The 16,039-nt window shown below is 49.8% G+C and overlaps 2 protein-coding genes across 6 annotated transcripts in view; one reads left to right on the plus strand and one right to left on the minus strand.

The window, feature by feature from the left end:
• Ints9 (integrator complex subunit 9) overlaps positions 1 to 1,952 on the plus strand; it is an 88,621-nt gene extending 86,669 nt beyond the window's left edge. The window contains exon 17 of the mRNA XM_048421794.3: positions 1,456 to 1,952. Coding sequence (XP_048277751.3) covers positions 1,456 to 1,632 — 177 coding nt within the window. The 3' untranslated portion in view covers positions 1,633 to 1,952. The remainder of the gene's footprint in view (positions 1 to 1,455) is intronic.
• Positions 1,953 to 11,411: 9,459 nt separating this feature from the next.
• Extl3 (exostosin like glycosyltransferase 3) overlaps positions 11,412 to 16,039 on the minus strand; it is a 93,148-nt gene continuing 88,520 nt past the window's right edge. For all 5 annotated transcript variants that reach the window (XM_085698654.2, XM_048421776.3, XM_048421775.3 and 2 more), the window contains one exon: positions 11,412 to 14,102. In XM_085698654.2, coding sequence (XP_085554780.1) covers positions 13,893 to 14,102 — 210 coding nt within the window. In that variant the 3' untranslated portion in view covers positions 11,412 to 13,892. The remainder of the gene's footprint in view (positions 14,103 to 16,039) is intronic.

Consider the following 16,039-nt stretch of genomic DNA (forward strand, 5'->3'; position numbering starts at 1 on the left):
GTCTATTCCCTGGGCCCCAGTGGCTGCTTCTCCCAAAGGAGAGATTTGTGTGTGTGTGTGTGTGTGTGTGTGTGTGTATAGGTGTTCTGCCTACGTATTTATCTGTGTACCATGTGTTTGCCTGGTGCCCAAGGCGGTCAGAAGAGGAGGCTGATCCCCTGAAACTAGAGTTACAGACAGGAGCTGCCACTGGATGCTAGGAATTGAACCAGGGCCCAGGTTCCCTGGAGGAACAGCAATGCTCTTAACCATGGAGCCATCTCCCCAGCCCCGAAACGGGAAATTTCTTGACTACATTGGTGCTGGGGCAGGGCAGTAGACGACCTTAAAGTTTTTATGATTTTGTCTTCGGTCGCAGGATTGTAATGCTCACTGTTTACACATTATCACCCTTGCTAGGAAAAGGGGGATGGGGTATGTTTCCGAGAGAACTGGGCTAGCCCCAGTACATAACAGAGACAGACATTCCGCAGTCAAGCTGTTAATAACCACACTGTCTCAGTTGCCGACTTCTTTCGAGTCTCAGAAGCGTGGCTTCCTATCTCAGTAGGCTTGGTCTTTGAATTTTTTGATTTTCTCAAACTGCTCTCAGGATCTTCCTAGTCCTGCAGATGACCAAAGGACCCCATCTCCCTTGTGGCCTGGCAGGGATCCTGGTTCCTACCTATGAGTTTTTAAATTATTATTCCTCAAAATAGCTGGCTTTTCCACAATGACCTTACCTTTTTCTCCTGCCTGACTCGTCCAGGAGCAAGCCCCTTTGATTGCATGGGCCCTGCAAACCTCACCTCCTTCCCAAAGCTGAGTGGGTGCTGTCTGCAGCCAAGGACAGGCAGTCCCTGCATCAGGCATTTGCCTGTTTATGTACCATCCAGGGAAGTCTCTTTCTACTGTAGCTGCAGTTCTAATTTCCAAGGCGATGCTACAGTCAGCAATAAAGGTGGCTGGAGAGATGCTGCTAGACCCCCAGTTAGTGGTAACTTTGAGGAGTGGAGCTTTCCCTAGGACTCAGAACTGTGGGGACTGAACGTGGACAGGTGCCAAGGTCAGCAACCTGGTATTCCCCCTGAATCTCAGAGTCTGGGTGTACTCAAGTCCCTCGTACACTCGTAAAAGGGGCTAGGTGATTGGGCTGTTTTCCTGACATTTTTGTCTGTTTGGGCCTTTTTTTTTTTTTTAAAGACAGGGTTTCTCAGTGTTGCCTTGGCTGTCCTGCAACTTGCTTTGTAGACCAGGCTGGCCTCAAACTCAGAGATCTGCCTGCCTCTGTCTCCTGAGTGCTGGGATTAAAGGCATGTGCCACCACTGCTGTTTGAGGCCTTCTATAAATATGAAACTCTGGTTGGATTCTGACCCTGGTAGTCGAAAGAGCTGTGTTAAGAGTAATGCCAGTCTCAAGTGCTTAGTCAGGTCTTGCCTTCAGAGTAGCCATCATCCTCTTTTCTCTTGGAACAGCATGGCTTCAGTGACATTAAGGTGGAAGACACAGCCAAGGGCCATATTGTCCTGCTGCAGGAAGCTGAGACACTCATCCAGATTGAAGAAGACTCAACTCACATCATCTGTGACAACGACGAGACTCTGAGGGTACGATTGCGGGACCTTGTCCTCAGGTTCCTACAGAAGTTCTGAGTGGGGCATCCTTCATCGCGGACAGTCTGGGGAGACGTGTCTTCGGCCAGGACCTGCACTTCCTTGTACTGCTGAAGCCAAGAACTTTTGGAGTCCTGTTCTTTTCGGTTCTGGAGCTCCCGAGCAGCGTGGGGGCGGCAGCGTGACAAAGCCCTTCCCTAGGGAAGTGGGAAACGGCTGCCTGCGTTTTCAGGGCTCGAAGGGGGCAGCTCTTGGACAGTGCTACACCTAACAAAGGAAAGTCCCCCAAATCAGAAACCTAACCTATCCAGCTCTATTCTGTGGCCCATTTTGCTAAAATAAACATTATTTTTATAGAACTACCCTGTTCTATTGAACTATAGTCTAAATAATAATTTACTATCTGGGGGGCTGGGAGGGTCTGAAACCACACCTCATAGTGAAAATGTCACAGCACATCTGTCTCACCTCTGCCTTAATCATAACCCAGCCCCGTTTACAAAAATGATATATCCCAGTACTGGAGAATTTAAAGTCATCATCTGATACACAGCGAGTTCAAGTCTGGCCCGGGCTCATTAGACTGTCTCAAGAAGCAGGAACAAGTCGTGCATGGTGGTGTATGCCCTTAGTCCAGCACTCAGAGATCCACCTACCTCCTAAGTTCAAGGCCAGTCTGGTCTACAGAGTGACTTCCAGGACAATCAGGGCTACACAGAGAAACCCTGTCTCGAAAAACAAAACAGGAGACAACAGCAACATGGAATTCAAATTGATCTCAATTCTGCTAAAAGGTACTTCTTAGCTAGGCAGTAGTGGCGCACGCCTTTAATTCCAGCACTCAGGAGGCAGAGACAGGTGGATCTCTGTGAGTTTGAGGCCAGCCTTATCTAGAGAGTGAGTTCCAGGACAGCCAGGACTGTTAAACAGAGAAACCATTTTGGGAAAAAAGAAGGAAGGAAGGAGGAAAGGTACTTCTTACACAAATCGTGAACAGCCTTGTAGGGAGACCCTGAGCAGAACAATCCGAGAACTAGCTGACAGATGTGCGGCTCTCCACCCCTGCCCACACTGCAGGAGGGAGGTTGGCTTTAGAAGGGCCTGTCACAGACATGGCTACTTTTGAATAACACTGGCCCTGACCACAGCTAAGAAAATGTGAGTGGAAACCACACGCCAGCTTTGCAAAGAAATGGCGGTGCCCTGGACCTGGGGAGCAGGGTGGGAGGCACAGCAGGAGGTCAGCCGCCAGGTCTGGGGGCTCAGGCCAGCGTGCCCAGCTTCTCTAGAGACACGAGATCACAGGGCCAGCCTAAGCAACTTAATGAGATCCTGTATAGGGGCTGGGGTGCAGCTCAGAGGTGTATCCTAGCAAGTGTGAGGTCCAACAATGAAAAAATAAAATTGGTCTAACAGCTGCGTGTCTCAAGGGGTTTTAGTGACGTGGGAGCTATAGGAAGTGCTGTAGGCAGAATGGTACATTCAGGCTCTGAAGAGAGGTGATTGGCTCTCCTAGAATTGTATCTGGGGTGAGCTCTTGATTGGCAGAGGAAAGGGGTTTCACTTTCCCGTCCTTGCACACAGGGTATGGGTCATTTTGCCGAGGCCTCTGGAATGTACCTCGGACTCCACTACATGAGCCCAGCTGGGAAGGACAGGACGGGGGTGGGGGGGGGAGGGGCTACCATGCAAGCTGGGTGCTGTCTCAGGGTTGTGTGGGAAGGGAAGGGCATCACCTTCTTTCTCACAAAACTTCTGAGAGATCAAACTGAACTTTAAACATCTTGGGAAAATGCAAATGCATTATAAGATAAAGTTCAAAAGACCCAAACGTACATTTAAATAAACTGTCTACCAGGTGTGTGTCCAGAGAGCCTTGGGGACCCTGAGCTTAGCTTGTTAAGTCTGATCAGAGAGCCAAGGCATTGATCGTCCAAGGCCTGATTGCCAAGAGACAGTCAACCCATACCTGGTAGCTGGGATGACTTAGAAGTTACTGAGGGTAATTTACGTCACAAGCATCCACTTGGCCGCAGAAGCTAGATGGAGACAAAGCAAAGTGCGTGCTTCCAGCAAAGAGAGTGGTGCTGCCATCCCAGGTACAGGGAGAGAGCCAGCTGACTAATTCTAAGGGTTATATGTTTGGAAGCCATAGTAGGTTGGTTAGTAGAACCCACAGAACTAATGAAAGCCACTTGTGACTGGCTCTGGCCCGGGAACACAGCCTGCAATGGTACCCACCCGCACTCAAGAGTTCCACCCAAGCCTAGTGGCTATCGATGACAAAATGGAGCCTGAGGAAGCTGCTGTTTTCTATAGCTTTAGAGGGAGCCCACCGAATTGAGATAGCCTGGTGCTCAGGATTCCTCACAGGCAGCCGCAGCCCAGAGAATAGGTCACAAGGCACTGCTCATCGTGATCCATCCGGGCCTTTCCAGTGTGAAGCAGTGACTGCTTGACCTCTAGTCTTCCCTCCATCCACGCGCACCACACCCCAGGAGCAGGAGGGCTGGGCAGCACTTCCGCTGCTGAGCACAACCCAAGTGACAAATTGGTCCTCGCTAGAGTCAATGAGGCCATCGATTTTGTGTAAGTCTTCTGCAGCTCTCACTGTCTGCCCGTTTGGAGACAGGGTCCTGACATAAGTAGCCCAGGCCGACTTTCCCCAAAGGATTAAAGCCTGGGTCTACTGCTCTAACAAGTGACCCCAAGCCTAGCAGCTGGGAATCAGTAGATTTTTTTTTTCCTGGGTTCTGTGGCCCAGGGACCTGCTGTGGCTTAGCCAGAGCTCCTGGCCCCACTCAGCTGGAGTTCCCAGGCCCAAATTCTCTTTGCTCACAATGAAAATCCGCGGCTGGACAAGAGGCCTGAAATACAGAGTTTGAGTGAGTCTCCCCAAAATAGCCAGTTTATGGTTCCGGTCCTCTACATCCTGCCAAGGAGACAGGATTTGTGGTCCATTCCTCTCAGGCAAGAGCACGTTGCTCTTCCTCTCACTCACCCCACAGTGAGCCCGCAGCCCTCCCTGATACCTGGAAATGCGGGGGTTGGCTTTCCCAGCTGACACTGAAGGACCAACAGGAACCCTCACTGTATGACAGGCACTGCAGAGCTAAACAAACCAGTCGTGAAACAGGCACCAGGAGAAGAGCTGCCCCCCACAGGAAGTAGGTGGGATGTGCTCACAGGCTTCCCACGGCGGGAGGATGCATCGGCGCATTGGTCTGAACCTTGGCTAGGGTGTAAGTAACCAACTCGAGTTCTGGGGGAGGGCACGGCTGACCTGGAGATAGGCGGTATAGAACTGAGCCAAAGATGGCTAGTGCCATGGGCTCCAGCCAGATCGTGAGCTTAAATCCTGAAGGTTTTCCACTACAGTCTGGACCGCTCCATGTGCCCCATGTACCGCTTCAGTCCCGCCATCAGATGGTTTTCCATGTATTTCAGCATTCGCATGTTAGCACCACGGTGTCTGAGCAGGGTCTCTAACCAGGCCGTGTCATCAGGTGTCAGGGTGTTCCGTGTCGTGTGGGTCGGCTGAAGAGAGAGGTCCCTCCAAGATGAAATTTCAGGCCTGTGTGGCAGCAGGGAGGTCGAGCCTCTGATGACCCGAACCCGGAACAGCCGTACAAAGGCCGATTTGATTGCCACACAAAGTTGGTTTTGGGGTAAAATATTTCCTCATACCAAGATCCCTGATCTAGCCGTATGTCTCTACAAAGGAGAGCATCACGGGTGCTCGTGGCTTTAGTCCTTTCCTGTGTACCGCTTGCAGTACACAGTAGTGCAGGAGCCTCGGGGGCGCCAGAGGTGTCTCGTGACCAGAGTCACGCCGAGGCTGCAATGCTCCTTCAGAAAAAGCATTCTACAAATCACAGCAAACAATCAGTGTTTTCCACAGAGATTCTTCAGGGTCACAGTACTTCTAGAAAACAGCCATTCGCTCTAGTGTTCACCCTAGATACAGAAACTATTCATCTGTCTACCCCAGACACAGCGACTCTGCTAAATTCCTACATTTAGGCACCAACCACACTGCTTGTCTCTCACGGGAACTAGAGGCCTGCGGTGGGAGTTAAGTTACTGTGTTCACAGGATGTCACCCCTGGACACGCGAGTAACCATAGTGTTAATTCCCAACCGTGCCCGCTCCCACATCACACATCTACCACAGTGAACAGCAACTTAATCTTTATAATGTTTGTATCACTACCTAAAAAGCTGCTAGCCAGGGGTAGCTTCGCCTGCAACCCCAACACTCAGGAGGCTGAGGCAAGAGGATTGCTGAAGTTCAAGGCCAGCCTGGGGTACCTAGTGTTCTCCAGGCTCACCTGTACTACAAGGTGTGACCATATATCGCAAAAATAGTTTAAGAATACATTCCCAGATTAACTAATTGCAGCACTTTCATCCTTTGAAAATGATGATCTTCCCAACCCGTAAGCCCATCCATCCCTCTCATCAGCCGGGAGTCCTGGCCAAACTCCTGCTGCTGGATTTTGTGCACTGCACATGGTCTGCTAACTTTAGCTCAGCAGAGCCAAGGTCTGCTTTGCCCTCAACTCCAGGGCAACGAGGAGCACCACAAGGCTTGAGGGATGTGAAGACCAAGACTCAAGACTTGCCAAGGCCAACGGCTCCATTCAGTCCCTGGGAAACACATGGTAGGAAGCACAGGAAACCAGCTCCTGAAAGCTGACCTCTGACCTCTATGTGTACATGCGACATTGTGTCCTCCCACCTTCAGTAAACGTGTAACTTCTTTAGAGGATTACAGGCCCAGCCTACCTTGCTGGGGGGTTTTTTGTTTTGGTTTGGTTTTTGGTTTTTTTGTTTTGGTTTGGTTTTTGGTTTTTGGTTTTTGAGATAGGGTTTCACTGTGTAGTCCTGGCTGTCCTAGAACTCGTTCATAGACCAGGCTGGCCTCGAACTCAGAGCGCCTCCTGCCTCTTGGCCTCTGCCTCTGCCTCCTGCCTCTGCCTCTGCCTCTGAGTGCTGGGATTCATTCCTGGTGGTCAGTTTCTTAAACATCATCACTGTTAAACTCGCTGTCTTTCATCCTTGCTCTTAAATGACTTCCTGATTTGGTAGAGACCTTACTGATAAAGATGGAAGATGTTGGTAAGTTGTCTGCAAACTAAAACTGGCCAAGAACTAAAAAGACTTTGTAGTTACAATTTAAATAGATCACATGCCCCACAAAGCAAGAGTAAACAACATGAGGCCCCTGATAGCTCCCATCAGGGCCAACCTCATATTTAAATTCCAGGCAAACGTAGTAGGGACTAGAGTAGAGGCGTCAGATAGGATGTTGGATAGGCAGATTGAATAACAACGACACACACTCAAAACCCAGAGGAATTGGGACGCAAGGAAAGGGCAGCCCACCTCTAGAAGCCCCTCACCTGAAAGGGAGGAAATGACAAGTTTCCACTATGGGGTCGGATGGTGGTGTGCAGAGCAGCAAGCCCATGGCTAGCTAACACGGAGAGACTGCTAGGGCTGATTTAAACAGTAAAAACAACTAGCCGGGCAGTGGTGGCACACACCTTTAATCCTAGAACTCGGGAGGCAGCGGCAGGTGGAGCTCCGCATGTGTGAGGTCAGCTTGGTCTACAAAGTGAGTTCCAGGACACCCAAGACTACACAGAGAAACCCTGTCTTAAAAAGAAAAGAAAAGAAAGCCGGGTGGTGGTGGCACACGTCTTTAATCTCAGCACTTGGGAAGCAGAGACAGGTGGATCTCTGTGAGTTTGAGGCCAGCCTGGTCTACAGAGCGAGTTCCAGGACAAGCTCCAAAGCTACAGAGAAACTCTGTCCTGAAAAAAAAAAACAAAACAAAAAAAAACAAACAACAAAAAAAAAACTATGTACTGCTTACGGTTACATATAAAACCAGGATGGAAGTAACTGGCTGGGGGAGGCTATGCCATGTGAACAGCAGTGCAGACCTGACGGTGATGCTGCCAGAGATGACAGCTCATAGGGATCTAGATAGGATCATGGCTATGAATCAACAGTGCCGAGGGCCAAGCCACAGAGCTGAAAACTTGATGACACTAATTATTAAAACCACCACAGCAGTGCATTTATAAATGAGCTAAACGGAGCTCAACACCCTTCACCCAAGTACCCGTCTTGGGCACAGAGGTGCTGCGCTCCAGCTGCACATCACACACACAGTCGTCAAGGGCAGTGGTATTTGGTTATGAGGACCCTGTGCCAGGCAATGGACAAGTCTTGCTATGTTTAAAATCATCCAGGTAACATTTACCAGAGTGGAATTAAATTTGAATTTTATAACACGTTTTAGAAACCTGCAAATATCCAGAAACTAAGCAGCTCATAAAAATAAGTGTGGGTCAAAAAGTTCATTCCCCAATGAACTAAAAAAAAGGGGGGCGCTTAACTGGAGCTGGGGAAGTGCTTGCTATGTAAACATGAGGACATGACTTCTGTCCCCAGAGTCCAAGGGCAAATCTGGGTATGACTGAACGTGCTTGTGATCCACCACAAGGGAGGTAGAGAAAAGTGGGTCCCTGGGCTAACACTGGCTAGCCAGCCCAGACTAATTGAGCCCCAACGCCCAGTGAGAGAGCCTGGCTGAAGAAACAAGTTGACAGCTCATAAGAACACCAAGTGTGATCGCTGGTCTCTGTGTGCATATGCACACATATATGCACACACAGGCTGGCATAAATGCAGAGGGACCCCGCTCTCAAAAAAAGAGGAACTGTGTTTTAAAACACCTTCAAGACAGACCTTAAATAGTCATAGGAAAGGAAGGCCTAAAATGGACCTACGTTTTTACCTCCAGTAACTAAAAAGAACAAAGTAAGCCCAGAGGGAAAAATAAAAGAACTAGAAAAAAAGAATTCCTAGTGCCAATTGTTTGGTACTTTTACGAGCTGTTATCAAGGAGACCTCAGAGGCCCCTAAGGTAATACAAGCTCTTGGCATCCCTCATGGCTGTCCAGCAGAACTGTATGGTAAGACCGTGTTCTGAAGACACCACACCCTCTGGTTGCAAGAGCTAGGGAAATCGAGCCAAACCTGCACTAGAACTTGCTCACTGCCAGCTAGCCTTCCTACTCCTGGAAAATGCTAGGCAGGTGGGTAAGGGAGAAAAGTGCCAAGGTCCTGCCCAGCTGTCAACTGTATAAACCAACACTAACTGCCAGGTGAACTGTGCCCACCTCTGCCGTGAGATGATGCTCTGGGGTTAGCCAATGACTAGATGATGGGTTTGAGTCTCCCACCATGAGAAAACACCTATGCCTGGTACTGTATAACTGGTCAAAAACATGGCTGGGGCAGTCATTGGCCCTAGGGCGTAACTTACTACTATCGTTTAGTTAGATTGACATAGCATCAAACTGCCCTCTAAAAATCGACACTTGCAGGCAAATGCTACTGTCAACCTTAATCAGAAGTCTCCCCTCTGTGAGCAGTGGCAGGCACAGAGCCACATGGCGAATCACAGTGCTGAGAATAACGGACAGAGGGCTCAGCTCCCAACAAGACATTTTATTACGCACTTTTAGGCTCAGGGAACAAGGCAGAAGAGGAGCAGAAAGAATCTAAGCGCCATCTTCCTGGGCATGACACAGCCATCGCAGCCATGAACTCAGCAGCTAGTTGCCTGCACTGGTTTGCGCAAGACTGGCCATGTCCACATGTCCACAATCAGCCGTGGGTGGAGGAGAGGCTTGTGGGGCCCTACCCCTCTGTGTTAAACTACTAGCTACTCTGAGATTCTAAAAGGGAAGTCACTGTATTCAGTTGTGTACCCACTGGTGAGCCCACCAGACTCCAGTGGACAGTGCCATACCCATGGTCACAGACAGCCCTGTTCAAACTCAGTTCATTCACAAACCACAAAGGGTATAGGGGGTGAAAGGGATCCAGAGAGGAGAAAGGAGATTGACGGGAATGAGACGGGAATGAGATGAATTATACCTGCACATGGAAGTGTCAATGAACATTGATTAAGGCAGCGCGGTAAACTTAGAAGATGCTTCCCATCATTAGTCACCAGGAAATGTGGCCTGAACTTTGAACCCAAGTCTGGCAGTGCCACAGGCTGCTGAACATGTGAAACGGAACACACCTCAGCATCACTGCAAGTACAAAATGCAGCGATTGCTGCAGGAAAAGGTCTCCCAGATGCTCGGAAAACTGTACAAATGTGCATCACCCGACAGCTCTGCTCACAGGTCCTCACTGCAGGAAGAACGGTGTCCACGAAAAAGGTCTTGCTCCTGCATTCACAGCAGTTTAATCCCTAACGCGGAACTCAGGAAACGGCCCAAGTGCCCAAGACGCCTCCAACTCCAGGCAGTCTTCCTGCTTCTTGAGCGCCTGGGCTACAGGTCTGCGCCTCCACACCCGGCTCGCCCATCACTGAAATGCACAAATGGCTGTTGGCAAGACAGCTACCCCCTTTCCTCCCTTCCTACTGCCTCCCCTAGCAAAGGGTCTGAACCCCACCCCACAAATGTCCCCAAGATCACTCAATGCCAGGACACCTTGGGAGCAATCCTGCTCACTCTGCCTGTCCTCTCCCCCAAACTTACCTGTCCCACTCTTTCGTCAGGAGCCCACTAATGGCTTCCTTGGCGCTACATTCTTTGGGATGCTCCTCCAGTGTGTGACGTAGAGCACGCAGGAGGCCATGACCAGCAAGCGGGGCTGCTCTGCCAGGAGACAGGACAGTGGCCACTTCACAGCACACACTCCAAGGGCAGCTGCAGCAGGTGAGCAGGGCCTTGTCATTTGGAACACACGTAGAGCCCAGCAGTTTGCTTGACTTTAGTCAATCGCATCTGTTCACATGTGCCCAACGTGGACTTGCCGTCTTATCGAAGGCCGATGCCTGGCAGTTTTTGCCATTCTATGAGATTACACCACAAGCAGAGAGATGGCTTTGGCCCCACCAGTTCTGTGTTAGCCCAGTATCTGAACACACATACTCCACGGCAGAGAGTGCCCACCTCACTGTAACCAGCTCTAACACCTGAGTGACAGTGGTACAGAATGCCACCGCACACTCTGGATTCCACAGAACTAACCAGAAATCCTAAATAGGCATTCTGTGTACACAGTACGATATTTTTACATAGCAGCCTCCTTCACCCTCCTCAGTACTCTGGGCAAGAAATAATGACTATGGCACGACTTCCACATCTGCTGGCCTCACCAGGGGGACAATATTAAGTCCTATCAAATCTTAGATGTCAGTGTCCTGAGCTCCCACCTGCCGAACCACAGGAGGGCTGCCTCTGCAGGCCTGGAATTCCGGTTCCATATTCCACAGCCCAGGACAGCACTTGCTCTCAACCCAGGTAGTTCTCAGATGCACACACCAAAAGCCTGTGACTTGATGTGGAAGTGGAATCCAGAGACGACCCCTCCAGGTCAGCACAGGACACCATAACATTTTTAAAAGCAAACGGGAGGAGTCAGAGATGGCTCAGTGGTTAAAAAAAAAGACCCGTTGCGCAGATCTGATGCCCTCTAAGGCCTCAGCAGGCAGCTGCTAACGTGATCACACACACACACACACACACACATACACACACGCACGCACTATAAAAATAAATCTTTTTTAAAATCTCCACAGTAAGAAGCTTGGCTGGTGTGCAAAATAAAACACCAGCTGACCACCTGGGCTCACACTCGTCGGCTCCCATTATTCTCCCTGGCTGATGTCGGAGGGCGCCCAGCTGGCCATGCAGAGGCCACTGCGTTCAGGCAGGCACCCTGGCTCAGGTCACTCTTCTGTCACTGCTGAGAATAACCAAACACCTCCAAACAGCTTGAGTTAAAGTCTCCATTTATTTTGGTTTTTTTGTTTTTTTGTTTGTTTGTTTGTTTTGTTTTTTTTTTTACAAAAATCCAACGTAAGACCTTTGTGCTCATGATTTGAAAGGGGCAGACAGATGGACAAATTATGTTATCAGAGCTGCCCCAGGCAGCCCCACCCTCCAGCTTCACCTTTGCTAACAAGGCCACCCCAGACAGGAGCATTGTTGGTGGTCCACTGGCCTGAGGCACCCTGGGGGGACTGTCACTCTGTGGGTGGCCCTTGCCCTCAAGATAAAGAGCAACTGAAAAACAAGGCTGTCCTGGCCTTGGAAGCTGAGACTGGGTAGCCAGGTGTGACCCGTGTTAGGAATCTGGAGTAGGTGACCATGGTGAGCTGCGGCAAAGCAGCTTGTGGCGGGAAGAATCATTTCCAAGCATGTCCCTTGGCTCCCCAGCCCAAATGACAAGCAGTGTCCAACTGCTTTGTCTCTGCCTCTTGCCTCTGAGAGGGTCCCTCAGACACAGCCACTGTCCATACTTGCTGCTGGGGACCTTCAGTTAGTGTTCCCAGTGGGCCCAGAGATGCTATCCCATAGGATGCTCTGATCACTATCCCTGAAACACATTTCGATGCTATCCATGAGTGACCAACAGCTTTCAGTGCCCTCCAGAGGGGTTCTACCGTACAGGACTTCCTCATCGGATACCACAGCAATCTACAAGTTCTCACATTGAAAGAAACAAGGTGGATGGGGACGGGGCTCACCGCAGAGCGATTGTCGGGATGCCCATCACAGCTCTGGCTTCCATACCCAATACTGGGAAGTAAAAAAAAAAAAAAAAAAAAAACATTATAGCAGCCACACATTTAGCAAAAAAACACCACACTCTTTGGCTCCCCTGAGGGAAGAGGGCTACTGCCACAAGGAACAGTAAGGGGACAGAGAGTCGGGGGAAGGAGAATGGACACCTTTGCTGAGGTGCTAAAAACTAAATGTCCCAGGCAGCCCTTGGTGTCAGGTTGGAGAAGACACCAGTAGAGGCTCTGCAGCATCCTGGTCCTCTGGCCGCAAGGACTCCTGGAGGTGGAGGCCACGGCAGTCTCCAGCTTGCAGTAGGGATCTACAGAGAAGTCAGGACAGCGGCAGGAGTGGAAGTCAGGGCTTAGGAAGACGGGACTGGCTTAGGACAGCCCTGAGTGACACAATGCTACACTTTCAGTTTCCTGCTGCCACCACCCCCAAAAATCAGCCTATTTCACTGGCAGCCCTGGGAACAGAACCACAACAGGGAGTGGAGAGCGGTAAGGTGGGGGTGAGTGCCTGTTAGCTTCTAAGGCCGGACTAGAACTCTCCTAGCAGACCCCAGCCTCCAGCTTCTAGCATGTCGCAGACCTTGAAAGAGGGGGCTTCCAACAGCCAACTCGACATCCGGGGTCTAAACCCCACAGGTACACGACGGAGTCCAGACGTGAGGGGAAAGGTGAACTCACTTAGGTGTCCATCCCAAGGCGCATGCCTTGCCGTGAGACTCTGGGATCCTTAAAAGGACACAGGCCAGTTCTGCACCATACAAGCTCCCAGTCAAGGCCTGCCGGCCAATAGTATAGTGACCTGCACCAGCGCCCTGCACCGGCATCACCAGGAGGGTGAGCTAAAGGCCGTTGGGCAGCAGAGGCCTCATCCCTGCCTCACCACCTGCTTCTTTATTCTCTCTCAAACACAAGAAAGAACGGGAGAGTGGCAATAACCCCCAAGACAAGTGTTGCCTGGCACCAGCCCTCAAAGCCCAGGGAGCATGCTGGCCCCGCTGTGCAGCCTCCAGCAGGAGGGGAAGCTGTGTGAGCATCACTGAGGCTACAGGGAGGGGTCGGAGTAGATCAGATCTTGCCTAGGCCAAGTCCATCCTGCTTGTTTCTGCAGCCAGTGCCATTGGGACAGTCCAAGTAACACAGGGTCAGGACCCTCTCCACCTAATACACAGCCAGGCAGGTCCCTCCCTTGGAGAGATTGGCAGAAATTTCAGGTGCACCCCCACCCCACCAAATATATATATATATATATGTATATGTGTGTGTGCATATATATGTATATACACGTATGTGTGTACATATATGCACACATATAAATAAGTCTTGAATGGCAAATGTGAAAACTCTCTTTAAATAATAACAGTTGTTACTGAATTTAAAAACCACGAACCAGCCGTCCTGGGCTTATGAACTAGTGACTCCCCAGAGTCCCACAGTCCTCAGTGTTCACATCAGTCAGTGCCCCGTACAGAAGCCCTGAGTCGGCTGACCAGGATGCTGGGCCCAGTGTGACTGACTTCAAGATAAAGACAGCTACTCCCTTCCACTCTTCCTGCTGCCTTCCCCAGCAAAGGGCCTGAGCCCCGCCCACAGATGTCCCCAAGGTCCTTCAATGCCTGGGAACCGTGGAGCGACTCTCCTCACTCCACTCACTCATCGTCTCTTCAGAACTGGCAAGGCCCTAAATGAACTTGAAGCACTTGGTCTTGTCGTGGGGCAGGCGGGTCTTGAAGAGCACAGAGTCTACCCTGAACTGTGTGTACAAGAGGGGCATATAGCCGTACACCTTGACAAAGAAGTTGATACACTTGTGCCGCTCGTGAAAGTGAGAGTCATCATGGGACAGGGCCTGAGGGCACCCCGGGCATCGGAAAGTCCACCTCGATGTCACCTGGAAACAGGAGAGAGCAGGGTGAGAACACAGCATGGGTGCCGACAGAACCTCATAGTGGCCAAGCCAATGCTATGTCCACAGAGAAGCTGCTGAGCCAATGGCTACATCCACACAGCCCAGCATATATGCATCAAAAACACTCACAGGTGTCTTTCCGTGTCACCATACTTATCAGACACAAAGTACCAGCATGCCCAATGTGACTGGCCCAAATAAGTCTACATGCAATCTTTACCTGGGTGGTACAGCAAGATGTTGGTATAGTTATTTGCATAGAGAAATACTGGAAAACTAGCCACAACGGAAACAAATAATTCTAAAATATTACATAGCCATTAAAAAGACATTTAAGAAAATTACACTTTAAAGCATGAAAAAAGGTTAGTTATTAAGATTTCCAACAACTAGAAAAATGTAAAAAAACATGATGGTGTCACAAAGCATATAGCTAACTATTAGCATAGGCAACTAGTGGTTTGCAAAGGTATGGCCCCATAGACTCGTGCATTTGAGTGCTTGACCTATAGGGATGGCACTATTAGAAGGTGTGGCCTTGTTGAAGGAAGTATATCACTGTGCAGGCAGACTTTGAAGTCATATATGCTCAAGCTGCTGTGCCCAGTATGGTAGACAGTTCACTTCCTGTTGCCCATGGCTGAAGATGTAGAATTCTCAGCTTCTTCTCCAGCACCATGCCTGGAGCACCATGCTGCCATGCTTCCTACCATAATGATAATGAATTAAACCTCTGGAACTGTAAGCCAGTCTTAATTAAATGTTTTCCTTTATAAGCATTGCTGTCGGCTAGGTGGTGGTGGCTCATGCCTTTAATCCCAGCATTCGGAAGGCAGAGGCAGTAGGATCTCCAAGTTCAAGGCCAGTCTGGTCTATGGAGCTAGTTCTAGGGGGCAGTCAGGGCTACACAGAAAAACCCTGTCTCAAAAAAACAAAAACAAAATGAAGCAAAACAAAAAAGTGTCTCTTTACAGCAACAGAAACCCTAACTAGGACAGCAACCTTTCACAAAGTTCTCCTAGAGACCTGAGCCTGGGACCCAGTGGGATGAGACCTGGGTGGCAGAGACCGAGAAAGATGGTGAACAAAGGTTTTTTTCTCAAGCTCAGCTCTAACCATTGGAGGAAGGGCAAAGCCCTTTGCAGCATCAAAACAAGTCATACATAGGAGCGAGCAGAGGAAGGACCTGCAGAAACCAGAGCCAGAGGCAGCAGGACGATGGGTGGCTGTGATGAATGTGTATGTACACAGGAACTTTCTAGAGATACTCAGAAACCACCCATTCAACCTACAAGCATGAAGAGAAAAATCAGTGAAAGGCACTGAAATTAAACTCAGCATGGAAAACAAGATGACAAAGTTATGTAAGCAAGACGATGAAGAGACATGGAGAAAGGTGTAAGGTCATTCACGGAAGTTCAGAACAGACAACCCTGGTCCTGGAGCAGAGACAGGACCAAGTCAGGGCAGAAGGAAGCCAGCCGTCCAGTGTACGGCTCACAACTCTTGTCCATCTATTTTAAATGAAATCTTCTTACAAAGAAACATGTAAGAGTAAGCTGCAGTGCTGAGGGGACACACGCAGACACAGCCTGGCCCCTCACTCCACTTACCCGCTGCTCTCCCACCAACTCTCCCTGAACCCACACCACACGCTCATATCATACAACCACTGTTTTCACTGAAGCAGTGACTTCTTTACATTTTTACTTTAATTATGTGTACACATGTATGTATCTGTCTGTGTATAGGAATGTGCATATGCGTGCAGTGCTTGCAGAGTCCAGCAGAGGGCATCAGATCCCCTGGAACTGGAGTTACAGGAGGTAGTGAGGCACCCGACATGCATGCTGAGAACTAAACTATGACCACCACTTCCCAGCAGTGACCAGCAGTGCTATTTTGATATGCTGCAGCTA

Source organism: Myodes glareolus, chromosome 12, assembly GCF_982192425.1.
Source record: "Myodes glareolus chromosome 12, mMyoGla1.1, whole genome shotgun sequence".
NCBI classification, from domain to species: Eukaryota; Metazoa; Chordata; class Mammalia; order Rodentia; family Cricetidae; genus Myodes; species Myodes glareolus.